General features: G+C 37.4%; 1 protein-coding gene and 1 long non-coding RNA gene across 6 annotated transcripts in view; one reads left to right on the top strand and one right to left on the bottom strand.

The window, feature by feature from the left end:
* The window catches only part of KCNK2 (potassium two pore domain channel subfamily K member 2), a 200,641-nt gene extending 193,496 nt beyond the window's left edge, over positions 1-7,145 (top strand). For all 5 annotated transcript variants that reach the window (XM_055379003.2, XM_063708610.1, XM_063708612.1 and 2 more), the window contains one exon: positions 4,910-7,145. In XM_055379003.2, coding sequence (XP_055234978.1) covers positions 4,910-5,227 — 318 coding nt within the window. In that variant the 3' untranslated portion in view covers positions 5,228-7,145. The remainder of the gene's footprint in view (positions 1-4,909) is intronic.
* Positions 1-27,764, bottom strand: part of LOC134758929 (uncharacterized) — a 173,331-nt gene that overhangs the window by 7,593 nt on the left and 137,974 nt on the right. The window lies entirely within an intron of this gene.

Here is a 27,764-nt window from a genome sequence, read left to right as displayed (position 1 = left end):
TACATATATAGATATATACATATATAGATATATATACATATATAGATATATACATATATAGATATATATACACATATAGATATATACATATATAGATATATACATATATAGATATATATACACACAGATATCTATCTATCTATATCTATATATAGATATATATATCTGTGTGTGTGTATATATACACACACACACACACACGGTCATGCATTGCTTAAACATGGAGCTATGTTATGAGAAAATATGGCATTAGGCAATTTCACCATTGTGCCAACATCATAGAGTGCGCTTACACAAACCTACATGGTATAGCCTACTATACACTTAGGCTGTATACTATAGCCTATTGCTCCTAGGCTACAAATCTTTACAGCACGTTACTGTACTGAATACTGCAGGCACTTGTAACATGATGGTAAGTATTTGTGTATCTAAACATACCTAAATATAGAAAAGGTACAGTAAAAATATAGTATTATAGTTTTATTGGATCACTGCTGTATATGCAGACCAAAAAATCATGTAGCTCATGGCTGTAGATATATATATATATATATATATACATATATATATATACACACACACACACACACACACACACGGCTGTATATATATATATATATATGTATGTATATAATGGCCATATATATATATATACAAGGCCGTTATATATATATATATATATATATAGCCATATATATATATCTCATTCATTTGTCCTGTGAAATAGATTATTAGCCCTATTTTATAGGTAAGGAATCTGAAGCTTAAAGAAGGTTAAATTGCATGGCTGTGGGCACATAGAATGTGGTTATAGAGCTAGAAGGTGAGGCTCCCATTCATCCCCCCACCTGTCCCACCCCATTTCTGACAGATTGTTACTACAGCTTTTATGATTTGCAGAGTTTACTTTTCCACCTCTGGGAATTCTACAGAAATGAGAAAAAAAAATTTCCAAAATTAGACAAAAATACCAGTCTCTGACAGAAATTGAATGCAATTAAAGATAACTAAGTATTAATAATTTATGGACTCCAACAAGTCTGAGCTTTTCTTGCATTCAGCCTTTTCCTAATTGGCAGGAATCACTAACTGGTAGAAGCACTCGGCTCTACATGTTCCTGTTTCCTGTGTGTTTGCCATTAGTGCAAACCTGTGAGATCACGGTGACTTTGTGAAACTTCTCGAGAAAATTCAGTCAAGTCTAAGAAAGGATTTCATTCTTTGTCCAACTTATCGGGACCACTTAAGATTCAAATTGCAATAAAGAGATGATAAAAACATTTAAAATACTTTCTATGCAGGTGCCAATGATAAGGTGCTTTTTGCTACAAAAATGCAAAGATTATACCTAAGTGTGCAGAAAAGAAATGGTGAGGCTGCTGGGAATTCTGAGTCTGAAAATAATGCTCAATAAATAGTATGCAATAAATATTATGCAATAAACGCATAATAAAAAGGACTCTCACTGGTAATACAGGTCTATGTCATGAGATTGTGTAAAATTTTGTATGTGTATCTAGTGCCTGCTATGTGCTCGGTGTTGCTCTTTTAAATACATTAACTTATTTGATTGTTATACCAACTCTATAGGGAGGATTCCGTTGTTTCCCCCACTTCACAGGAGAAACTGAGGCTAAAGACATTAAAAGACTTACCCTAAGACACACAATGAATATGTGATGGAGCCAGAATTCAAACTTAGAGGTTTACATCCAGCACATTATTCTGCCTCTCCAGTAAAATCAGACAGAAAATCAGTGTCTGCAAAATCAGAAAATATTTGTATTAGTCTGCTCTCATACTGCTAGTAAAGACATACCTGAGACTCAGTAATTTATAAAGAAAGAGATTTAATGGACTCACAGTTCCACATGGCTGGGGAGGCCTCACAATCATGGTAGAAGGCAAAGGAAGAGCAAAGGGACTTCTTACATGGCAGCGGGCAAGAGAGCGAATTCAGGGGAACTCCCCTTTATAAAACCATCAGATCTCATGAGACTAATTCACTATCATGAGAACAACACGGGAAAGACCCACCCCAGGGATTCAATTACCTCCCACCAGGTCCCTCCCATGACACATGGGAATTATAGGAACTACAATTCAAGATAAGATTTGGGTGGGAACACAGCAAAGCCATATCAATACTCATGCCTTTCGACCCAGTGTTTCCACTTGCAGTAATACTTTGTACACATTAGCAAAGGTGTAGGTACAAGAATATTCACTGAAGTGTTATTTGTAATAGCTAAAAAAATTAAATCTATCCAAATGTTCATCAATAGGGGAATGATTAAATCATGCCATAGCCATTATCCTTGGGGAGTGCTAGGTGGCTGATATAAATTATGAGCTGAAATAATGAGTACTAACATGATAAAAGGACTAAAATTTGATGAGAAAAAAGCTATGTACAAAACAATGTGTGTACTATAAGACCTTTTTTTTGCACAATGCTGATGATAATTGAGATGGAAGAGGCAGAAAGATTAGTGTCTACAGATAGAAGAAAAACAATTGATAGCGTGTGTGCTATAAATGCTACTGCCAATTACTATCATTGTGGTATGAGATTACAGAGTATGTGTATTTCCAGTGATAAATTTATTCATTTAACAGGTACTTATTGGAAATGTGCCACATACGAGGTTCTAGGTGCTGAGGATGTATATGGAGCTTACATTCTCATTAGAAAAGACAGAAAATTAGCAAGTATATAGGTGAGCATTTGAATTTTGATGCACAAAGCCTATTACTTTTATATTAAAAAGATATTTTTTAAGATAACACAAAAAAGAAGACAATTACCAAAGTAAAGTGGTGGTGGGTTCTGTGAAAGTCTACAGCCCTTCTGTTCATGAAAGACTGGCTGTGAGGTAAGAGGCTGGTGGTAACCAAAATAAAGCTGATGGAATAGATTTCATTTTAGATCCATCAGTTCTGACTGTGCCCCAAGACTTGAGACATGACTTAGGTAAAAAATAGAAAAATAATATAAACTGTGGGAGGGTTTATTTGTAAGTGTGCATGAAATTTGTAGGAGCCAAATCTGAATGACTGGGTGCTACCACTGATAGATACTGCCTATGCCTTCCTAACCTGGGAGTCCCCCCAAAACAGAATTACATGTTTAGTAATCAGTTCTATATCTAAGTATAGTTGGACAGGATCCCTTATAGGAACAGTATCTCCAGGATAAATTCCTGTAGATTTGCACCTCTTTCCCAGCAAGCTTCCCCTAAGTTGCCTCGGTGGTTAAGGAAAGTTGATTTTGCTGATTCTACATGCCATAGAGTTCTCATTTTTCCAGCTTTGCTTTTTTTTCAGAGCCAGACCTAGATATCAAGCAATTATTTCTTGTTAAGACAATATAACTAGGAAATAAAAGGCCTGTTAAAATAAAAAATAGATCCCCAAAGGTATGTGTCTGTATGATTGTGTGTGGATTAAAAAAAGATTTGATTTGCCATGTACCATCCTCCTATCCACCTTGGATATTTGAAGTTTCATTTCTGTTTTTGAATACACACACACACACACACACGTACACACACACATTTATATCTATAGTCTTACTTCCAAGTATGTGTACATATCATATTATAATATACGTACATATCTATCCCCTCCAATAATTCAGATGAGTGTAAACATTTAGAAACTATCAGTTTTATTTCCCTTGTTGATTTTTTAAAAGAAAAATCAAGAGGGCAAAAATTAAATACATTAAACAGAGCTGTAGTTGTTTGCTTGTGAAGCAAACGAGAGCCTGGGTCACTTAAGAAATGAGTTCAGTGGGTTTCCCAATCTGAAAGCAGAAGTGCTAGAAGAAAATGGATGAGTTGTTCCATATTAGGAGATTATTTTAAGTGACAGTCTAGATTATTAAACTCTAGTTAGTTAAGAGGATTATAAAGATTCCCATACGATCGGTCATATTTTCTGTTTTAGGACACAAACATACGGATGCAGTTTTGAAAGAGGTCAAAGAAAATGTCTGATGGACTCAGGGTGATCAATGGCACATTTTTTTTCCTTTAATTCTCAAAAGATAACTACACAATAATAAATGCATAACATCTTGCAGTTTGTAAAGTTCATTAGCTCAGCCATCCTGTTAGGTGTGTACTGTGAAGATGTCTGTTCTACAGCTGAGGAGGTGGCAGCCCACAGGTTGAGTAACTTCACGGATTCCACAAACACTTTTTGAGAAACTGTGCCTGGGGTTTAACTGTTTCCCAAGTGGGCTTCAAGGTGGGCTTAACAGTTATTATTTATTTGCATTCCCTGAAAGCAGAAACAAAATATTTTGTTGCTTAGTTAGGAAAAAGAGAATTCCTAAATGACCAGTATGAGGTTGGATACAACGCTCTTGCACACAAGTTTTCTGATCTCTGAAAACTAGGTTCACATCTGAGCAAACAGCATTGCTGTTTTCAGAACTAAACAAGGTCACCTGGGTTCATATTGCAGACTCTTTTATTCTGCCTTGCTTCTTCTACTATATCTTACTGCCCTTTGTACATTCCAATACTTCTTGAAATTAGATACAAGTGAAAAAAGTACTAAAAATGTTTTTAAAAAGCTAGAGATTGCCTTTTTACAGCATCAAAAATTTCAATGACAGGATTCATGTATAAAAACCAAGTACATGTAGAGCCCCTGAAATATTGTTTGATTCATAGAGTTTAAGTTCATAGATTAATTTTAGAGCTATATCTATATAAGATAGAATCCTGCTGTGTATACCCTGCCTAATTTCATCAATTCTCAGACCACCAGTGCTGTAAAAGACTACTCCACTCTTCTTTTTAAAATCCCAAAATAAAATGAACTGAAGATAAAGCACAGAAAATGTTGATCGGCATGTCAATATCTTTATCTTTTCTCTGCTTGTATGTTCCAGGTGGGAGAGTTCAGAGCACACGCTGCTGAGTGGACAGCCAACGTCACAGCCGAATTCAAAGAAACCAGGAGGCGACTGAGTGTGGAGATTTATGACAAGTTCCAGCGGGCCACCTCCATCAAGCGGAAGCTCTCGGCAGAACTGGCTGGAAACCACAATCAGGAGCTGACTCCTTGTAGGAGGACCCTGTCAGTGAACCACCTGACCAGCGAGAGGGATGTCTTGCCTCCCTTACTGAAGACTGAGAGTATCTATCTGAATGGTTTGACGCCACACTGTGCTGGTGAAGAGATTGCTGTGATTGAGAACATCAAATAGCCCTCTCTTTAAATAACCTTAGGCATAGCCATAGGTGAGGACTTCTCTATGCTCTTTATGACTGTTGCTGGTAGCATTTTTTAAATTGTGCATGAGCTCAAAGGGGGAACAAAATAGATACACCCATCATGGTCATCTATCATCAAGAGAATTTGGAATTCTGAGCCAGCACTTTCTTTCTGATGATGCTTGTTGAACGGTCCACTTTCTTTGATGAGTGGAATGACAAGCAATGTCTGATGCCTTTTTGTGCCCAGACTGTTTTCCTCTTTCCCTAATGTGCCATAAGGCCTCAGAATGAATGAGAATTGTTTCTGGTAACAATGTAGCTTTGAGGGATCAGTTCTTAACTTTTCAGGGTCTACCTAACTGAGCCTAGATATGGACCATTTATGGATGACAACAATTTTTTTTTTGTAAATGAGAAGAAATTCTTATGCAGCCTTTTACCTAAGAAATTTTCTGTCAGTGCCTTATCTTATGAAGAAACAGAACCTCTCTAGCTAATGTGTGGTTTCTCCTTCCCTGCCCCCACCCCTAGGCTCACCTCTGCAGTCTTTTACCCCAGTTCTCCCATTTGAATACCATACCTTGCTGGAAACAGTGTGTAAAATGACTGAAGTGATGATGCCCGAAGATGAAATAGATGCCAAATTAGATGGACATTGAAGCAACACTCAGCGTTGCCTAGTGTTAAAGGCACTGCAGAGAAATGAGGTGCAGAGGTGGCCCCTCTGAGTATTTATTTGACTCAGGTACCAGTGGTACATATATACAGTGTAATTATGACCAGGCTGGTAAAATTGGCTGCTCACAAACAATCCCCTTTTTTCCTGGCAGTATTTGGAATTTATCATTTATTAATAACTGTACATTTTTAAAGGCAGAAGAAGAAAATCTATCTATCTATCTATATAAATGACCTGACAGAAGAAAACTGTTAAAAATGGATATTATTGGAGGGGATTTAAAACAGTGGGTGTGAATTATCATTCTGATGGAAATAAAATAGCAAAACAATGTGTTACAAGTATTTGCTAATAAACAGTATACTGCCAGCTTCTAATTGCTTTTTGATGTATGAAAGGCTTATATAATTTTCTTTTCATTGGGTGACTTTTGCCAGATGAGAGGAGGTGGCACAGTGGTGAGTGCAGGGCACAGTCCTAGCCTTCTGTGGGTGTACTTTTGGAGTTGTGACTTGGCTGTGAGGGCAGAAGTTGAAGTTGGGATCACTGTGACTTTGCACATGGAAAAATGCAGATTGCAGGCATAATTCATCTCTGACATTAGAGAAAAAGCTGTTATAGCACAATTTAAATTTTGAGAGTTTGCTGTGTTTTTTTTTTTTTTTTTTACATAAAAGAGGCTGATTATTCTTCTTAGTTTAATTTTATATCCTATAATTCTTTGGATGGTTCCAAGATTCAGAAAAAATTCAGTAAATGCACCCCGTAAATTGCTACCCTTTCCTTTATTTTCATACTTAGATCTGCTGTACATTGTATATATATATAATTTTTAAAATGCAGAAAGAAAATAATTTCCCTAAATATAATTGCAAACTGATTTCTTTTACTTTTTTGTGTGTGGGGGTGGGAGCTGTATCTGAATAAGTGGCATTCAGATTAGGGTCTTGAAAAATAAACCCAGAATCTTTAAAAGAAGCAAATAAACTAATAGACGCTTATTTTCCAAAATTTAAATTTAAGCTAGAAATGTAAATATTCAATTAATTTGTTAAAAGTACTTTTATAAAGTTAAAAAAAAATCCAACCAAAATTTTAGAAAGTCAGGCTCTTTTAGAAAGAAAGCTACACCCATTTCCTCAAATAACTGTTCCGAAAATTTATATGGTGGAATGCGCCATGTATAAACTGTGAATTGTATTGACAAATAAAGTTTGTAATTAAAGTCAGCATTTTCTGAGTCTCCTGCTTGCTGCTGAGAATTCAGATATGATCTAGGTAGGTAGAACTCCAGGATGTTACTTTTCATGCTGAGTTGGTGTCCCTCCTTTATTCAAAATATTTAAGAAATATTTTTGATGCATTGATACTACCCTTGCTAAATACATGCAGACTGTTTTCCTCAGTGGCTACTCACTAAAACCAAATATACTGAAATTCATTTTTGAGATAAGATATTTGAAATCGCATATAGATTCAAGATTGTTTCTATTACCATATATTTATGCCATATTTTATCATTGTTAGACCTTGTCTTGACACTGAAGTAGACTGAATGCTGAACACAGGTGCCTGAATGTGTTTTTTGTAAGAAAAAGACAATTAAGCATCCTGGTGGTATTGAAGTCTATAGAAGGTAGTTACCAACCGATCTTCTAGACCTTACACCACAAATGTTTAGACTACTTACCTTGTTCGTATCCTACATAGATTTATTGATTAATTCCTAAACAATTTGATGCTCAGTAAGTATTCTGAAACTAGCCCCCAACATTACCCTTAGGATTAGGGGAATTTTAAGAAAGTGTGTATTATGTGACCTGAAATCACTTTTATTTTCTCAAGCTTTATTTTGTTTATTTCTTGTAGGGAGAAACTTGATAAAGATTTTGACAAAACGTGGAATTTTCTAGTGAGTTTATTTTTCCATTAGGCCAGTATAAGAGTGAGTAGTTTTTCCTGGAAAGATATTTGACAAAAAACTACTAGACCAGAAAGTATCAGGGACTCCCTAATCTATATCCCTAGAAGTAGATTTTAGAATATGCTCTCTATCCAACCTTACAGCCGCTAAATGTGAAAGTGGTTCTTTTGGAGTTCTTTCAGTTTCTTACATAGATCTATATACTGTGCTACATAGTCCATGTGACACACCTTGTTTTCCAATAGTATTTCACTCTTGTAATGCAGAAGAAAGTAAAACTTCTGAGGCCAAGAGGAAATTGAATAATGTGCATCTTGGCCTTCAAAAAAAGAAAGAACCGTGTGTAGGGCTTTGTTTATTTCTCAAATTTTAAGGAACACATGACATAAAAGACCAAACCCCATCTAATTCTGTGTCAAAAATCAGTAGAATTATTTGACTCTTAAAGCTTAAAGTTCAAAGAGACTTAGGGAAGTTTTAAATGGAATACCAAAAAACAAATTTAGACATTCTGAAGATTTGAAATAGCTGTTTATTCCTAACAATTAGAGGTCTAGATCAACTTGTCTTTCTTTTTTTGTTGTTTTTAATTCTTGCTGGTCTAGTAAAGCTGTAACTTATTTGTGATTTGCATTTCTTATTAAAATGTATGACTTTGTTTTTATATAAACTCAAGGGTTTTTTTATTTGAACATTCGTAACTCCATTACAATTAATGTGTGATATTTGCTTTAGCATGATTTTACTTAAATTTCCTCCCATAGTGAAACTGGCCAGGTGCGGTGGCTCACACCTGTAATCCCAGCACTTTGGGAGGCCAAGGCGGGTGGATTACTTGAGGTCAGGAGTTCGAGATGCAGCTGGCCAACATGGTGAAACTCCATTTCTACTAAAAACACAAAAAAATTAGCCAGGCGTGGTGGCGCATGCTTGTAGTCCCAGCTACTTAGGAGGCTGAGGCAGGAGAATTGCTTGAACCCTGGAGGCGGAGGTTGCACCACTGCACTCCAGCCTGGGCGACAGAGCAAGACTCTGTCTCAAAAAAATAAAACTAACTAAATAAAATAAAATAAAATAAAATAAAATAAAATAAAATAAAATAAAATAAAATAAAATAAAATTTCCTCTCATAGTGAAACTGTCCTTGCATATGCTCATGTGTCAGTTCCAAGATAGAACGGGATAACCTGGTTATTTCTGACAGAAACATTTGAGGGTAACGTATTGTAGTTATCTTAATATAGGGGAAGCTTCATAAGCTCCACTTGCTTTCTTCCTCCCCCAACTACCTCAACGACCCTCTCAAAGATTTTCCCCTCTTGTTTCATACATGATACTTCCCCAGCCATAACTCAACTACCCCTTCCTGAAAGACAGGGATTGGTTTCATGGAACAGGAGTTTTGGTCTTGCTCTTTTGTTTTGATTCGATTCTGTTCACTAAACCCCGGCTTTTACAATTTCTAATATTTATAAAACCGTTTATTGTTTTCCTAGTATTAGCTTTACAAAATGTTTTCATTGTGTTAGGCTTGTCTCAATTTACAACTATTTTTTCTTTTTATCTGGCATTCCTTGTTAAAGTATTTTTGTATAGTCACCAAAAACTCACTGCCTAGTCTTTATTCTGTTTATTTTGAACCTTTAGACTTGGACTTCTTGCTCTGGATTCATCAAGCTAACTCACATGGGTATCTTCAATTCTAAAATGGACCTCAACAGAACCAAGACTCTTTTATAATCTTTCCCCAGACCTGGCCTTCTTCTGGTATCATCTATTTGAGCGGATGGCATGACCATCCCTCTGGCTGGGCAAGTCATCCTTGATATCTTCGTCTCTTCCTCAACTCTATCTCCACTTATCACCAAGCTGTTGACTTGTAACCTAAATATGTTTTGAATATGTACACAGCCATTGCCTTAATCCAAGTCAACACCATCTTTTCCCTTCACTCAACTGCTTTTATATCATTCTTTTCTTGTCATTGATGGTAAAGAGTTGTTTTTAAATTTGCAAATTGTCTACAAGCCCTTCTTCTAATTAGTCTACTTTATGCCACCCTCTCCAGACTCATCTTGTATCCCTCTCTACCTCTGTGAACCCCAGCTCCACTAGATTTCTCACTTCTGTCACAAGGTTGTGTTGATATTGTACCTTTACCTAGAATGCTCACTCTCTTTTTCCTCCTTAACCTTTTTCACCTAAAAAACTTCTACTCATCCTTCAGAACCCAGCTACACTATCATTTTCTCTGATAAGCCTTCCTTAACACCAATTCAGGTAACTTTGTAATATGCTCTATAAAACCTCTTTCTTTCCTTCAGTTTATGATTAGATATTCATAACTATTCTTATTTATTATATGTCTCTATCACTAGAATGTAATTCATTTGTTTTAGCTTACTATTTTATTCCCAGATACTAGCAGAGTACATAAAATCGGTGCTCGATAAATACGTGATAAATGAATGAATAAAGATAAAAACAGGGATTTGGCTGTTGTAAACATCTGAAGTTTCCTTGTGCATAAATAACTCAAATTTTCTTAGCTCCACATTTATCTGTCTTCTTCCACTGATTACTAGTAAATGAAATACAAACAGCAGTTATTTCTCCTATTAACTACTATTAACTGATAAGTTGGTACTAGTTACTGTGTGATGTGTGTGTGTGTGCATGTGTGTGTGTGTATGAATTAAAGCCAATTCTCACACTAGACAGACTTGCAGTTTATTAGTCATTATATACTCTTGCTACTTATAAGTAAGAAATTTATTGTTTGTATTTCTAAACTTAAACTCACAATAGATACCATCAAAGCTTTTCAATTATAGTTTAATCTTGAAGATTTGTTTAGAAATTAACTTCAAAACATATTTGCTAATGCTAGTAAGTGGATGCCTTTTATTAGTAGAACGCTAAATGCACAATTACTATCCTTGCCATATAAAATCCAGCTTTTTCATGCTTAAACAAATTGACAGTCTTGGAAGCAATCCATTATTTGGCACATTTGAACAGTATTCAATAGAGAATATTAATCACTTACATGGTGTGATTTTAAAATTAATTCATAGAATAATTATTGTATTTCATTCAGTTGATTCTTGATTTCGCATATGGTATCCCTTTTTGCACTATACAATTAATAGAGAATAATATGTAGATTTTTTATCATTCTATCTAATTTGTTTTAAAACATTTTAGACTTTTAAGTAATTTTCACATTAGACTGTATGTTTTGGGATTGTTATTGAAAAATTTAAAACAAGTATTACTAAGTGACATTATCTGGTCCGATTCAAATTTTGTCATTGACCAAGTACTTCAGGATTGGGAAGACACAACACCAAGATACTGTCAAGACATCCAAATAACTCATTTTGATTCCAGTCAGTTGGGAACAGCAATTCAGAATTTACGCGTGCATTGAAAAACTTTCTCTAATATTGCCAGAGTCTAGATATGTAGACAAGTAAATTAGCCCAATGTATGAATCTCTTCACTGACTAAATTGTATATGCAAACAAAATATTATCTTGCTTATGGTTTATCAAGTCAACATTTATCAAGACTCTTTGGAGTGCCAATCATTAGATACTAAGTCAAATCAATGTTTGCTGCCTAGGAAATGGCAAGCCATGGGTAAGACAACAATGAAAACAAGTAACCAAAATACAAGGTGATAAATATTACAATGAGGTGTGCAAAGAAGTACTAGGAGTAGTACAAGTACTCTGAGGAAGGAAAAGCTAATCAACTTGAGTTGAAGAAAGGCTTTATTCAGTGACTCATGTCTCAGATCTCAAAAGAGCTATAGAATTTCATTGGATTTCAGGTATAAGGACAAACAAAAGTTTAGCATGATTAGGCACTAGCAGATTGTTTTGTGTGGGCTGAGCAGGGTGTGTGTGTGATGATATTGCAAAATGCTTAAGAACACAAAGTGTGGAACCAGTTGGCCTGAGTTCATTCCTCTGTCCTGCCACACCCTAAGTAAGGTTTTTGTTTGTCAACATCTATATACCTTATTTTCCTAATATGTAAAATGACGATGGGTTCCAAATCTTAGGATTATTCAGAGGTTTAAATGAACAAATACACGTGAAGTGTTTGGTGTAATTCCTGGAACATTTTAAGGGTTCAATAAATATTTGCTAATGATGATACTACTACTACAACTAATAATAATAAATCCCATATACATTAGAGAAAATGAGGCTAGAAGAATTGATGAGAACTGGGTGGTGAAGGTGTTCAGCTGCCAGAGGTTGAGGTGGTCAAGTAGGACAAAGAAGTAAACTTAAAGTAACAATCAAGCCTTTATTCACTTACTGGAAGAACACATGAGAAAGGCTCCCCAGTGTTCCCTATTTCCCCATGGAACGGCACTGGGTGAGAATCAGACAACTAGTAGCACAGATAGGGGAATCATCTCAGCACTGAGGAGTTCCCAGTCAAAGCCTCCTGCCTCTCACAGACTCTGGAGGCTGAGGGCAGAAAGTGGAAGAAAAGAAGGGATAGGAGTTGAAATACTAAGTCAGAGTTGAGAAAAGTGCCTCAACCCAGGCCCCCAATAAGGAACTTTCCAAATGGAAGCTCCTGAGTTCCTGATTGCAACTCCCTCCAGAAAGTTCCAATGCTTTGGCTGTGCATCACATCTAATATGGAGAGGCACCCTTCCCCATGAGTCCTGCCAGGCAAATCCTTGAAATTGCCTATGGTTGGGCCTGAAAGATCGCACATAGGATTTTGGCCTGCAGCCAGGCTCCTCAGAAGGAACTGTAATTCTTTCCTGAGAAGTTTAGATTTGGCAGTGAAAAGTCACTTCAAACTTTAAAATAGGGAGTGATGTGAATAGATTTGTGCTGTAGAACAGTCACCTTGGCAGTGGTGTGGAAATCAATGCTGAGGGGATGCAGTGTCTGGCAGGAAGTCAGAGGACTCTTGGAGCAGTCTGTGAGCGGGATTTGAGTCTGAACCATGCGAGGGGCACTGGATGGATACTGGTGCCTTCAACTCAGACTAGGATCGTGAAGATACCGGAAAGGAAGAGAAAGTTTGAAAGTGAAACAGATGTTTTGAAGTTATGGTGCCAGTGGGATCACCAAAGTGAAAACCCTCCATGGGCAGTTAGAATACTCAAATGAGCTCAGGTCAGGGGTCCTAGGTAAAGAAACAAATGTAGGCATTGCTGATGTTACAAGAACTTCACATTAATAATGAGAAGTTGAAGTTGCTATAGTTAATACTGCTAAAAATAAAAGGCTCTTCTCTTCTAAATATTAACCCAGCCTTGAATGACCTATGTAAGTTAGGTGTATTCATTGCAAATTAAAAACACCTCATATGAATTAAATAAGATGATCTTAGAACATTTTCCTCCTAAACATTAATCAAGAATTACTGGCTGGCACTATGGTAATTACTGTGTACACTTTCTTTATGGTAAACAATTTTCATCAGCAAGGCATGTATATGTGTGTATATTTTTTATCTCTGCCAAACTATTTCTTTTGGTTTTATTAATCTTAACATATGTTCCCATGACATCTCTTCTTGAAAAAGAGAAACACAACTAACTCATGCATGAAACTGGAAAAACATCAATGAAATCATGCCTGACAACTGTAGTGGACTCTGTTGCTGCCTGAGCCAGATTGCCTTTACTGAGTTGGAAGCCCTATCATCAGCTGCTCTTAGTGTTAGATGCTAACAGTTTACAGCTGCCGCATTTTCTGAAGCACACTCCTCTGCAGACTTGAAGCCGCTTCAGTCCCACCCCAACATGGGTGACCCACAGCCAATAACTGCCATAAGGATGACAAAAAGCAGACTTACACTCCAGAGCTCCCCATGAGGCCAGGCTGAGGCTAGACTCTAGCTGAGATAACATCTTTGCTTAGAGCTTCTCTCTGTCCTCTCCTGTTGCCTTCATACTCTTTCTTCGGAGTGCACACACCCAAATATCACATGCACCTGAATCCCTATCTCATGCTCTGTTTTGAAGATGACTGTAGAAGTCATATATTGGAAGAGAAGGTCAGGTTCAGGGTGGGAGACCGAAACATTTTTTTTAAATACAGAAGTGATGACTCGGCCATTTATGTGGCTCTTAGTCTCTGGGCAACCATAGTGAAAAGTGAAACATTTATCAGGACTTGGTTCTCATTAGCAATGATGAGAAAGTGCATCCAGGTCTCATGAAAACAGAGCCTTTTCATAATTGAATTCTAATAATACAATTTTACATACGGCTTCATATAGGTAACAGAGAGCAATGAAGGATTCCATTTGGAATATTTTTCAGGTAGGATCCTGAAAAGGTTGCGAAAGACACAAAGAAATATTGGATGCATCAAAATTATATAGCTGTGGTTTAGGCTGGAGGGATTTGAAGTTTTTCACTTAGCTCATGCACTTCAACAGAAGCAAAGTGAAACAAGCAGGGTAAGCCAATCACGAAATGGCTAAATTAGTGAAGTTCAATTATATATAAACTATGACTAGGGGAGAGTGATTAATAGCTAAATGCAAAACATGACTTGGAAAAATATCACTTGGCTTCCAAATCAGAGTTTCTTAATCTCTATTCTATTGATATTTTGGAGTGGATAATTATTTGGTAGTAATAGTGGCTATTACTATGGGAATGTTTGGTAGTAATAGTGGCTTCTACCCACTAGATGCTAGTAGTACCCTCTAAGACATGGTAGCCAAAAATGTCTCCAGACATTGCCAAATGTTCCCTGTTGGGGGAATCACACCTAGCTTAGCACCACTGAAGTAAACTATTATATATGTTGTCTAAGGAGTTAAGTGATGTCAACCAAGAGGAAGTTACATGCTCCAGGAATATAAACAGGTGAGTATTTGATTAAACATATGCAGCTGAGAGATACTCATGAACTAAGACATACTGTTAGAGAATTGGTTCAGGTCAAAAATTAGTTCAAATCAAGATAATGAGATCAACAAATGAAGGAAGCTAGCTAAGTTGCCTGCAGTTTCATTGACTTGAGTTGACTCAATTCAAGGGCTAAACAGAGAGCTTCCTTGATTATGTTCAGATTGAATGAACTCAAACCCTTTTCTGATATTGTGGTCCAAAATTACATTGCCTCATCCATGGGCAACTGTTAAAACCAAGGGAAGTGGTCAGATAGTAAGCAGTTCCATCTGCTGTGTTTGCGTTTTGGAGTTAAATAGCCTAGGAATAAACTTTTCTTAAAACCCTTTTACCCAAAGAATCATGTAATTCCTCTTTGAGCCTTTCCACATGTGTTATCTGAAGAAGCCTGCTGCAATGGCGTAGTCTCCGTGAAATGGTCTTAATCTCATCTGAATTCAAGTAGCAATTTTCTTCAGCAAAATGAGGCTCTTTGAGTTTCAGAAGGGAAAGAAAAAATACATTTCCTATTAATCTGTAAATTCTCTCCCCATGGCAAAGCTGAATTATAAAGGCTTAACATTTGCAGCATGATAATTTCTTACAACCAGCTATGGAACATGACCAACATTGCAATGAAGGACGTAAATTTTCATGAATTATTATGGCAATGGGTTTTAGCAGAAAAAATATCTATTTAATCAGATACTGATGTATTTCTGCCAGTTAGGTGCAGCAATGCCCTCTGCACATTGCAGGAAATGCACTGAAAATCAAAGATTGGGAATGTTTTTGACTTCTACGTCCTACTTAGCCAAGTGCATCTGGGCTCTCCAAAATTTCTCTAAATTGACTACTTTGAAATTGTTACTTAACTAGATGAATCTGATCTCTTGTTGAAGTTACTGTGAACTATCAAAAATCTCTATGACAGCCATTCCCAAAAATATTTACGGAAACATTATCCTTTAAGATTCTTTGGGGAAAGAAAGAATGTTTTGTGGTCAAAAAATTTGGAATACACTGTACCCTACACCTAAACAACTAACACCAACAGGTTTTAAAGGTTTTTGAGAAGTCCTCCAGTAAGGAATCTGTATTAGTTAATAGCGCAGTATTACCCTAAAACATGGCGTAATAATCTGTATTACTCCAAAACTTGGCAAGTTAGACATCTGTTATCGCAAAAAGATTCAAAGGATCAGGACTCTGGGAATGACTTAGCTGGATATCCTGGCTTAGGGTCTTTCATGTGGTTGTAAATGTAAATCTTGCAAAAGCAAAGAAAAACTGGTTATTAGAGGTGTAGATTATATTGGTTCTCAAAGGGGAAATGCATTCTATGTTGCTGAATATTTAAGTATGCCTTTATTACATATCATATATATACTTTATCCTCAGAAAAACATTTCTGCATATGAATGATAGGTTTAACAGGTGCCGCAATTCCTTTTTGCCTAAGGTAAATAAAAAGGGGTGTGTCAATGGCCATAAGAGACTGGGAAGAAATTGATATACACCTTAAGGATCAAGTCTGTCAAATCTGTTGTAGATGCAAATATTATATGTCACTCTTTTCCACCTTTCAGACAAATATGTGACAATGGCTCTTAGCAAAGAAGAAGATCAAGAATGATTAACTTAATTTTTGTCTGGATGAGTTTGCTCAGTTGGGCAGAGCAGAGTAGTGACGACAGTGTAAATGCTCCCAGTTGCCAGAGAGTTGCCTTCTGTTTCATAGGCACACTCCAGAGTTCCTGGCTAGTCATTTTTCAGATGTTTGCTTAGAATAATTAAGAAATGATGTGAGAGAATATGGATAGCTCAATAAAAACTACATATCAAAACAAGTCATAACTGCAGATAAAACAAACATTAATTTTCATATATTGCTTATACTTTAAAAAGTTGATAAATTCATCACCCCGTATTTTAATGTGTCTAATGTACCACATCATACCAAAAATGTAAACAGAAAATTGCTCCAAGCTCTCAGAACGTATCCCAGAACCGCAGATTTTTCCATTTGTTTGAACACAAAATACTGGTTTTTGTTGGATGGATGTCACACATTAAGCTTTAAGGCAAATGTGTTCAAGAATCAGATCTGCTCTAATATCATTTTTGAAATAACACACACCCAGGTTTAAATGGAATTTCTTTAAGATATATGCAGAAAGAATACAAGATTATCAATGGTATATGCCATCAGAGTTATGAAGAAACCACTAGGTTTGGAGGAGGTAAGAGTTCATTCATCTCAAGGTTCCCAGAAGCTATCATGGAGGAGCTAATATGTAAGATGTAATGGTAATGCAAGAGTAATGGGATTTTGAGATAAAGGAAAAAGTGAATGTTTGTGGAGTATTTTACTTCCCACCTTTTTCTTCTCTCACTTCCATGGGTTATCATATCAGGTTGTGTCTATCTCCTTACTAGTGGATAAATGTCATATTTGGGGTTCTCTGAGAATCAGATATGAAAACAAGGCTAGAAATGCAAGAGATTTATTTGAGGAAATACTTATATTAGTTTCCCAAAGTTCTCATAACAAAATATCACAAACTGAGTGGCTTAAAGCAAAAGATATTTACCCTTTCACACTTCTGGAGTCTGGAAGTCTGAGATTAAGGTGTTAGCAGGGCCATGCTCCCTCCAGGGCCTCTAGGGGAGGATTCTTCCTTGTCTTTTCCAGGTTCCAGTAACCCCAGGCATTCATTCCTTGATTTGTGGTATAATAACTCCAGTCTCTGCTTCTGTCTTCACATGGATTTCTTCCCTCTGTGTTTTTCAAATTTCTCTTTTCTTTTTAATTTATTTTTTAAAAAATTTTACTTTAAGTTCTGGGATCATGTGCTGGAAGTTTTACATAGGGATACATGTGCCATGGTGGTTTGCTGCACCTATCAACCCATCATCCAGGTTGTAAGCCCCACATACATTAGGTATTTGTCCTAATGCTCTCCCTCCCATTTCCCTCCCGCATCTAACAGGCCCAGGTGTGTGATGTTCCCCTCCCTGTGTCCATGTGTTCTCATTGTTCAACTCTCACTTATGAGTGAGAACATGCAGTGTTTTGTCCTACTGGATGAAGGGCCCATCCTAATGACCACATTGTAATTTGATTGTATCTACAAAGACCCAATTTCCAAATAAGGTCATATTCACAGGTACCGGGGGTTAGAACTTGGAAATATCTTTTGAGGGGACACAGTTCAATCCATAATAATACTTATGAAGTGTGAATGGGGAGAGAGAGAAATATTCAAGGAGAGTCTTCTTTCTGCAGTGCAGTGTGATCCCTGTGAAAGGAGGGAGGAAGGACAGATTGGGTAGGAAGAAACTCAGATCACAATACAGTTCTGAGAAAGTTCTGGTCAGGCCAATGAGGAATCTCCAACCAAAGTTCACCATTAAAGGCATTCCACATCAGGAATAAATGTTCTAGTTCTAGCACCCCCACCCGCCATGTTCAGATATTGGCTTGGAACAGCCTGGTAGAAGCATAGCCTGGCATGAATGAAGCCCAAAAGCTGACAGCTAGAGGCTGTTAATCAGTTATGCTTGCTCCTCATAGCAGTTTCTATTAAAGGCAGATCAGAGCAGGGCATATCTATGGCCACCACAGTATGCTTTTGCAAGCACACTTGCTCAGTAGCTATGAGTTGCTCTTCCTGAGAGGAAACTTAGAAGAAGTAGGGTAGTAGGATGACCCATGACCCTCATTGTTGCAGTTGGGCTTGGGGTTGCGACTTGTACTCGTTGTCTCTTTAATCCTCTATTCATGTTAAATTTCCCTCAACCTCAGCAGATCTTTGTGCCTTACCTGATGGCGTGGCTCAAACCTTTATTCCTGAAGGTACCCAAATCCTTGATAATTATATCCATCCCACACTGGATTTTGCTCTTATCCATTTACAGTCACATTGGATGAGTACCAAGAGACACACAACTGAATCAGTTGGGTTCCAAACACATCCCTTTCTGCCTCCACTGTGTAAAAGCCATCCTATGTTCTTCTGGTGATTATCGTCAATAACCTTCACGAAAATAGTCTCTTGTTCTCATCTGCTGAACACTGGACACAGAGTTCAAAGTGCCCTGACACCAACCAAAGCTTGTAGTCTAATAGGACCCTTGTGTTCCTTGTAAGGGCATACATCCCACCCCCTCCATGGTGACCAGGAAATACAACCTTGCAGAGCTCAGATACAGGAAGCAGAACGTTTCCCAATGAGCCATTGTAAATGATGGAAAGTGGAACCACATCTCTCATCCCTTGGTTCCCAGACACAAGTATCCTTCCTACTGGGGACACCATATAGGGGACTTAACTTAATGGATGTACTGCATCCCAAAGGATAACACTTCATCTTTGAAAATTATTTCCCCCAAAGCTGGTGCTTTAGCTGTATTTTCAATCATTGTTTCAGCACTTATAAGACCAGCTGTCTCTGAATGGTCTGGCATGTTACACAAGTTGATGTCGTGGGCATGAGCCCACTCCCACCCATTTGTCCCTGGGAAGTGGGTTCCTTGCTCCAATGTTATATTGGGTAATATCTCATGCCTGTGGATCTGGCATTCTGTAAGTCCCTGGATAGTGGTGCTTGCTGAGGTTTTGTAAGCAGAAATGGTAAACCCATACTCAGAGTAATTATCTATACCTGTGAGGACAAACTGCTAGCATTTCAGTGATGGGATGGAAGGGGCTCAATGTAGTCAACTTGTAACCAAGCGGCCAGTTGGTCTTCTTGATGAATAGTGCCATATTGGGAGTTCAATGCTAATCTCTGCTGCTGGCATCTAAGACTTTCAGAAGCAGCAGTAGCTAGATTGGCTTTTAAAAGTGTGAGGCCCTCAACCAAAGCTGTCATTGTAGAAATCTTGCATTGAGCAGGAATGGTCTGGTCCCACTATAACTACCATGTTCAGCTGCTGCCTAGGGGCCGTCCTACAGAAGCACTGGTGTGAACAATGTAGTAGAGCTAAAGGTTCATAAGCTAAAAGGGGTTCAACAGCTATATATCAAATAGCAAGTTATCTTTTCTTTTTCTTTTTTTATTATACTTAAGGTTTTAGGGTACATGTGCACTACGTGCAGGTTAGTTACATATATGTATACATGTGCCATGTTGGTGTGCTGCACCCATTAACTCTTCATTTAACATTAGGTATATCTCCTAATGCTTTCCCTCCCCCGTCCCCTGACCCCACAACAGGCCCTGGTGTGTGATGTTCCCCTTCCTGTGTCCAGGTGTTCTCATTGTTCAATTCCTACCTATGGGTGAGAATATGCGGTGTTTGGTTTTTTGTCCTTGCGATAGTTTGCTGAAAATGATGGTTTCCAGCTTCATCCATGTCCCTACAAAGGACATGAACTCATCATTTTTCATGGCTGCACAGTATTCCATGGTGTATATGTGCCACATTTTCTTAATCCAGTCTATCATTGTTGGACATTTGGCTTGGTTCCAAGTCTTTGCTATTGTGAATAGTCCCGCAATAAACATAAGTTTTCTTAAAGGGAGATCTGAATGCGGCACTTCTGTGACTGCCACAAGGACTTTATGCCACATGACCTATAGGGTAGTAGGCAGAGGACAAGAGGACAAGCACAAATAAAGATAGCAGGTGGTTCCTTGTTCCTTGGTTTTTCCGGTGAACACCAATACTTGGAGCACCATATCTCAGCACTAACAACCTCTTCCCACCCTGTTTCCAACTAGAGGTTGCCTACTGCAACAGCCTCTGCTGGCCTGACAGACTTTCCAGAATTTATAATATTTTTATTTTCCCAGATTTTCAGTGATTGACTGAGTTGAATGTAGTTAATAGGCCACGTCTACCCCCATTCTTAGACAAACCCAGAACCCTCCCACTTTTATTTTGACCTGGCCTTACTCCTGATCCCACATAGACTCATATCTACCATCTATGACTAAAAGCATATTTGTGACAAAGGAATTAACTTGGTATGGCTTGAGGGAGAAAGTGAGTGATAAAAATGTAAGGGTAAGTTGAAGTTAGGTTGTGGACACTCTGAGTTTGAGGTCCTTTGGCTTTCATTCTATTTATACAGTCATGGAGTATTAATAATGGTTTCAGTAAAAAAAAAAAAAATCATCATACCATGGGCAAGAAATTATCATTGTACCTCACTGTAGAAGTAAAAGTAGAAACGATGTCTCCCACTCTTTGAAAGAATATTAAGTATGAAATAAAATGTGCATCCTTTCATTACTTACTATTTTTTTTAAGTGCATCGGGGTGAATATCTCTGCGTGATTCTTTGCAGGGTTTCACTTCTGCTACCAAGAATAATCTCCGCAGGTAAACCTAGTTTACTTAGTTCTGTTATCCAATTTCAATAAAAGAACTATTTACCTTCCAGATCCCAAGGAACTAGATTATTAGGTAAGAAAAAACATTAAACGTATCAGGACTGACCAAAAGGCAAGGAAGTCTCTGGCATAGCCTACGGCTGATGCTGAACATAAAGCAAAGGTACAGGGAATCTTCCATTATGCTTTAAACTAATCTATATGTTTAATGTCTCCAAAACTAGATTAGATGCAATCATCTCAAATAAGTTGGTATAATTACAGCATATTCAATTACATCTATTCAGAAGCCATACTTCTTTCTTTGATCAATTAAAGTTAGTAAAGGGAGATGTTAATTAGTGCCAGCCCTCTGAGAATGAAGAATATGAAGATTGATACAGCCTAGAATATTAGTGGTTTCAAATGTCTCATTTGCCCCAAAGTATTTTTCCCATTGGTCTCCTAAAGGACCTGTCTTTTGAAAATCCCATTAGAAGTAAAATGTATTTTTTAAAGACACATAAATATTACTCCAGTGTTTACAAAGTCATCTCACTTCTGGGATATTATCCCAAGGAAATGATTTTAAGAAGGAAAAAAATCTTCAAATACAAAAATGTTTTAGGAGTGTAGATATGTAACCAGATTCTCCAGTCATCATTAGAGAAGAAGAACTAATGAGGTCACCATGATTAGTAAGAACTTGAAGTTGTTGGGGTCTTTTCCTTATCCTCTGGCAAATGTTCATCTCACAGGTATTTCTTGGCATCTTCAGAGGTGTCTCTAATTTTTCCCACAAATAGAAGGTGTTGCACTCCCTAGGCACTGCTGTCTCCCTTTTCCCATTAGATGCTACTGCTGTTATGAAACACATCAGATCTGTGAATCTTCATTGCTTAAGCCGTGCCACTGTTGGTTGCAATATGATGGTAAATATCCCAGAGCAATTTTGCTTTGTGACCTTAATACTTTACTGAGAAATTGAGAAAAAACAAAATTATATTCATTTTTACTTGCAGCCCTTTGCCTCTCATATACAGAAATGAGTCTATGTGCTGGACTGGGTATATACAGATTTTAAATGGCAACCACCATGCTGAACTGAAAGTTAGTGTTTCTGGTCCTGGAATTTTGTTGCTGTGCTAAAATCTAAAATCATCACGCTGTGCTTCCCTTCCAGCACTCCCTTTCCAGACAGGCTTCTGTTGGGCACAGAACATCAGTTAGCAAGACGTGTCTAGAGCTATCTAAATTTCAGCTGAGGCTCAAAGTTTAATCTCTGCTACATTTTTGTTATCAAAACTAAAATCAAACTGAGTATCAGTAAATTATAAGAGAAAAATTCAATCAAATATGAATATTAAAAATGTTAAATATTAAAACATTGTAAATGTATGAGAAATATATAAAACCATATAGACTTTCATGTTAAATATAAAAATATGATGCACTATACATGTTTTTATATGGTTGATGATTATAGAGTGATATATCAAGGTGAAGGGTTACAGGGTGTATGTCATTGTATGGTAATTAAAAAAATCATTATTTAGCAATCACATCTCATATATGCAGAGATTATAGTAATAAGTATATCTGAAAAAACAATATATTAAAACTATACAATTCCCCCAAATTATGTTAAGGAGCAGAGAGAAACATGTATAGTAACCCACTGACACTTTAAAAGCACAATGAAAGTCAGGTAAAATCCGAAGGGAAAGGGAAAGCAATTTTCCTGTGAAATTCTGTCAGAGACTGAAAGTAATTCAGATCCAGAGAATGGCAGGTGGCCCAGATGGGAGACACAATGGGCTATGGCCCTGAAGGAGAATCTTGACTACAAGGGAGATGATTTGTTCGTGGAAGGAGAGGACTAACGGTACCTTAGTCTCTTTTTCATTTTGTTTTGAGTTGACCTGAACTAAAATATTTGTTTCTTCCTAGAGTGTCATAAAGGACCTTATTCAGAAGCTAAAGGAAACTTCTAAAATTGCACTGCATTTTGTGCTTCGTCTGAACTCTAAATTCTCAGAGTTTCTCAATGATTTGATCCTTCTTTTAAAAACCTGTGTTCTCATTACATCTGTACAGCATGTGGAAATTAGGTAATTATATTTAATAAATGACATGGAAGCAACCACAAAGGTCTGACTTAAGTCACACTCTCCAATAAATGTTCTGATAAAAAGAGTAAGAGGCCACTTCCTAATAATATCTCTAATTAACTGGAAAAACTCATTTTTGCTCATTGAGTTCCAGAGTTGCAATACATTCTTATATATTTTTGAAATCTGAAGAAGTAATCTAAAGTTGGTCCAAGGCTGTTGAATCAAGTGTTAGCAAGCTGAACGTAAGTATAGTGATTAAATGTTAATAATCCTACCTTAAAGTGAAAGGAAACGTCCCTAATGGAATGCTCTGGAATGAGCCTTAAGAGCTTAATGGTAGGCGCCTGTATGAAAAAAAAAATAAGAAAAACAAACAAACAAAAAAAGCTTAGTAATGACCCCTCAAACCTCACCTAAAGAACAGAACCAAGATTGATTGGGTTTCCTGACTGTACTCCATGGATCACTGGAAATAAGAGATGTTTATATTTCAGGTCTCCAGAGAGGAAGGGAAGAAGCTCGTAGACAATATTGGTCTACTGATATAAGTTGCTTGATGAACTGAGATGGAAATACCTTCTAATCTACTCACAGAAGATATGTTTTCTTTTACTGGGAGTTTATATATGGCTTATGTAACACATTTTCTTTGAGTATTGAATTATAATTCCTCAATACAGCACTTTTTTTTTCCACTTTCATCATCCATTATGCCCAGTGGCTTAAGCTTTTTGGAGTGTATATTTGTGTGTGTGGAGAGGCGATTGGGGTGAGAGGGAGGTAGGTCAGGGAGGAAAGCAGAAACTAGCAATGTGTCAGAGGAAGGTTGTGACATGAGTTTGTAATTTTTTTTTTTTTTTTTTTTTTTTTTTTTTGAGACGGAGTCTCACTCTGTGGCCCAGGCTGGAGCGCAGTGGCACGATCTCGGCTCACTGCAAGCTCCATCTCCCGGGTTCATGCCATTCTCCTGCATCAGCCTCCCAAGTAGCTGGGACTACAGGCACCCGCCACCACACCCAGCTAATTTTTTGTATTTTTAGTAGAGATGGGGTTTCACCATGTTAGCCAGGATGGTCTCGATCTCCTGACCTCGTGATCTGCCCACCTCGGCCTCCCAAAGTGCTGGGATTACAGGCGTGAGCCACTGCGCCCGGCCGCCGTGAGTTTATAATTTTTATTAGAGTTGAGATGCTTTGAAGAGATCTGCACCAGGGTACCTTGTCCTCAAATGCCCATTGGGTTGAGTATTTTCCTAAAGTTTACCAATGGTATCAGATTCTACAAGTCAAGTTCAGCCATACCCCTGGGTATCTGCAGATAGTCTTGCCTCTCCACACCCAGGATTATGTTCTCATCATTATAATAGCTATCATCACAATAATAACCATTTAATGCCTAAGAGGCACAGACAGAATCACATACCGGAACCAGATCTGTCAGACTATAAAGAGGCTGGTTTTCCCACTTTGCTAAGCTGCATCCCAGAAAGCCCTATAACCTATATTCACACAGTTCCCATGGTAGATTACCATCTCAGTGGTTGTCAGCAATACTTTTCTTATAAAAATGCTTCAGGGAATTTGTCCATGAGAAACACCAGCTACTTCCTGAGCCAAGATTCCTGCTCTTTCAGAAAATCATTGACTGATTTGGGAGGGCAGCTCCTGCTCTTTCAGATTACCTAAGGACCAATCAACACAGACAGAATGGAGATGCTTTGCTACCACTTCCTTAATCCTGCCCTACATCAGGAAGGAGGCTAAATTTCAACCTCAGCCTAACTTCTCAGGCCATTTATTTATTTTATTTATTTATTTTATTTATTTTTTTTTTTATTTTTTGAGATAGAGTCTTCTTGTCGCCCAGGCTGCTGGAGTGCGGGGGTGTGATCTCGGCTCACAGCAAATTCTGCATCCCCAGTTCAAGTGATTCTCTTGCTTCAGACTCCCGAGTAGCTGGGATTACAGGTGCCTGCCACCATGCCTGGCTAATTTTTCCATTTTTAGTAGAGACAAGGTTTCTCCATGTTGGCCAGGCTGATCTCGAACTCCTGACCTCAAGTGATCCACCTGCCTTGGCCTCCCAAAGTGCTGGGATTACGGGCATAAGCCACTGTGCCTGCCTATTCCTTTAAAAAACAAAAAACAAAAATCCCAAGTCTATGTTGCCACTATTGGTACTCTAGGGTGTATGTTTGGGGAACAGTAAACTGTGCATCTTCTTCCTCCTGCAAACTCACTGTCACTCTTAATCCACCCCCTCCCCATAAACAAAACAAAACAAAACAAAAACACCCTGGCAGCAGGAATAGAGAAGAGGTAGAATCATTTCAAGATTCCAAGTATACTGGAGGCCAGAACAGGTATATCCTCAGGTTGCTGTAACAAAATAAATGAGGTATTTCCTCAAATTAAAAGGACACCAGAGTAACATCTAAATGATAGCAAATAGCAGTTTCTTCTTTGCTACCTTTTTAAGTAAACTCTTTATTTCATGCATGTACAAGGCATACCCTTGGTGGCTCAGTAAGCTAACATAGTAAATATCTTTTAACTGGTGAGTATTTCTATACACTAATGGGTTGAAAGAGGCTTCCAACCTAGGAATGATTATATTTTGACTGCTTGAGGGATTCAAATGCAATGGCACAACAACATAACTTCAGGACACAGAATGGAAGTTAGAACAAGTTCAGGCTCTGTGCATGCAATAAACTAGCTCCCAGCCCTTTCAATCACTAAGAGACAATCCGTCCTATTATGTGGACCTAGTCAAAGGGTTTAACAAAGTAACCATTTCCTGAAGAAGAATATCTATATCATGCCTGAAATACTGGTGTTTAAGCAATGTTCATTAAATTGAATTGAATTAAATGTCCCTTGGAAAATTGTTATTTCTTTCAGTCTAGAAAATTTGTCTAGTGATAATCTTTGCTGAAATTTTCCAATTTGATATTGGCGCAGAGAAATGTATATTAAGTTGAACTTGAGAACTATTTATGTTGGAATAGAAAGTGCCCTAGTCTTGGTTCTAGTCCTAATCCTGACACTGCCTGACTGTGTGATGATAAGTAAGATAAGCTAGTTTCCCCATCCTGCAAATATAGGGGCCGGGACCGAATAATATCTTTAAGATAAAAATTTCTGATTCTATTATACCTTTAGGGTCAAAATACCTTCTTTTGTAATCTCCTGAGCAAAAAAAGTTCATCTAACATATTGAAAAGTAGAAAGGGAAATGGAAAAAGACCAAGGGCAGACCAGCTAAGTCATTCAGAAAGGAAAATTAGCACAGTCTCATATTTCCAGTAGAAGGAATGAGTGCTTAGTTTATCTGGACACCAGAGAATAACTCAGTTACTCTTATTTTCAACCTTATTTCACTATAGCAGAATCCTTTCATTCAAGGTTGAGAGAGGAAAGTCCAGGGCATGCTGGCCATTAATATTTGAGACAAAAGGTGTCATGGCATTTGTTCGATTTCGAGAGGCATTTCATTCAGTGGAGATTGTAAACATGTTTGGCATGTCTTAATTGTCACTTTGCTATAGAAGATTTTTAGAAAGCAGGCCAGCATGCTGCCAAGTGGAATATTTGTTTCTCTGATTTCCCATACAGTAGCTATTTATCTGTCTCCTAGGCAATTCCAACTGTAATGTCTCAGAAGCAGATTAGAAGCTTAGAGTCAGGAAAGACTGAAAACCCTATTGGACCCAAGTGATCAACTGGCTGTCAGGGAATAAATACGGGCAAGAACAAAACAGATGAGAGATGTTAACATTCAGTGAATAGAGATGGAATTGCTAGCTGGTTCTTGATTATTAACATATAATTTTTCCCAGAGTGTACATATTTCAGTTAGTGTTGTTTAATCTCTACTATGAGACATTTTCTTTGCTTATGGTCATTATTATGCAAAAGTGTGGTTGAATGTTTCAATCTTGCATTTCCAGCAAAGACCAACCTTGTAAGTATACCGACCTAGGTTAACAATTTTGGAGAAAATGCATTTTAAATGTCACTTTCCCAGTGTTTAAATCAAAATTTAAATTATATTCCAAAAATATTGAAGAAGCTCACAGTAAAAGAAACATGTAATAGGAAAACAACATTATTACCAAGATTCAATTTCACATACAAGAAGTTTGCATTCTAAGTTGCAGACTTGTGCGTACAATATTACTCCTTTGACCAATTGTACAAATTTTGGAATTGGCTGCCTGGGGAGACTGAAATGTGTTTATTTGTTTCCCTCTGTATACAGTGGGAACCAGTAAGTTTTAATGGGCATGTGTTATGTATTAGGCACCATCATAAATTTTATAAATACTGACATTTAATCATAAGGTTTAAGCATTGATTGAGATAAGAATCAACTTTATGCAGGCTAACTAGTCATAGGCTGATAAGAATTTTACTTTTCAGTTTTTATTTCTCATTAATTATATATATTTATAATTTATCTGAAATTTAGACTTTTAAAGTAATATGAATGGGAAGAAGAGTCATAGGGTGAAGCATTAATAAGATGGATTTATTTAGGGTCCTTCCCTGGTTCTGTTACGATGTCAATTTGCCAGTTTTCTGTATTCGATCCTG

The sequence above is a fragment of the Gorilla gorilla genome, chromosome 1 (genome assembly GCF_029281585.2).
Source record: "Gorilla gorilla gorilla isolate KB3781 chromosome 1, NHGRI_mGorGor1-v2.1_pri, whole genome shotgun sequence".
NCBI classification, from domain to species: domain Eukaryota; kingdom Metazoa; phylum Chordata; class Mammalia; order Primates; family Hominidae; genus Gorilla; species Gorilla gorilla.
Note: the sequence above shows the minus strand (reverse complement) of the source record. Positions and strands in the feature narration are given on the sequence as shown.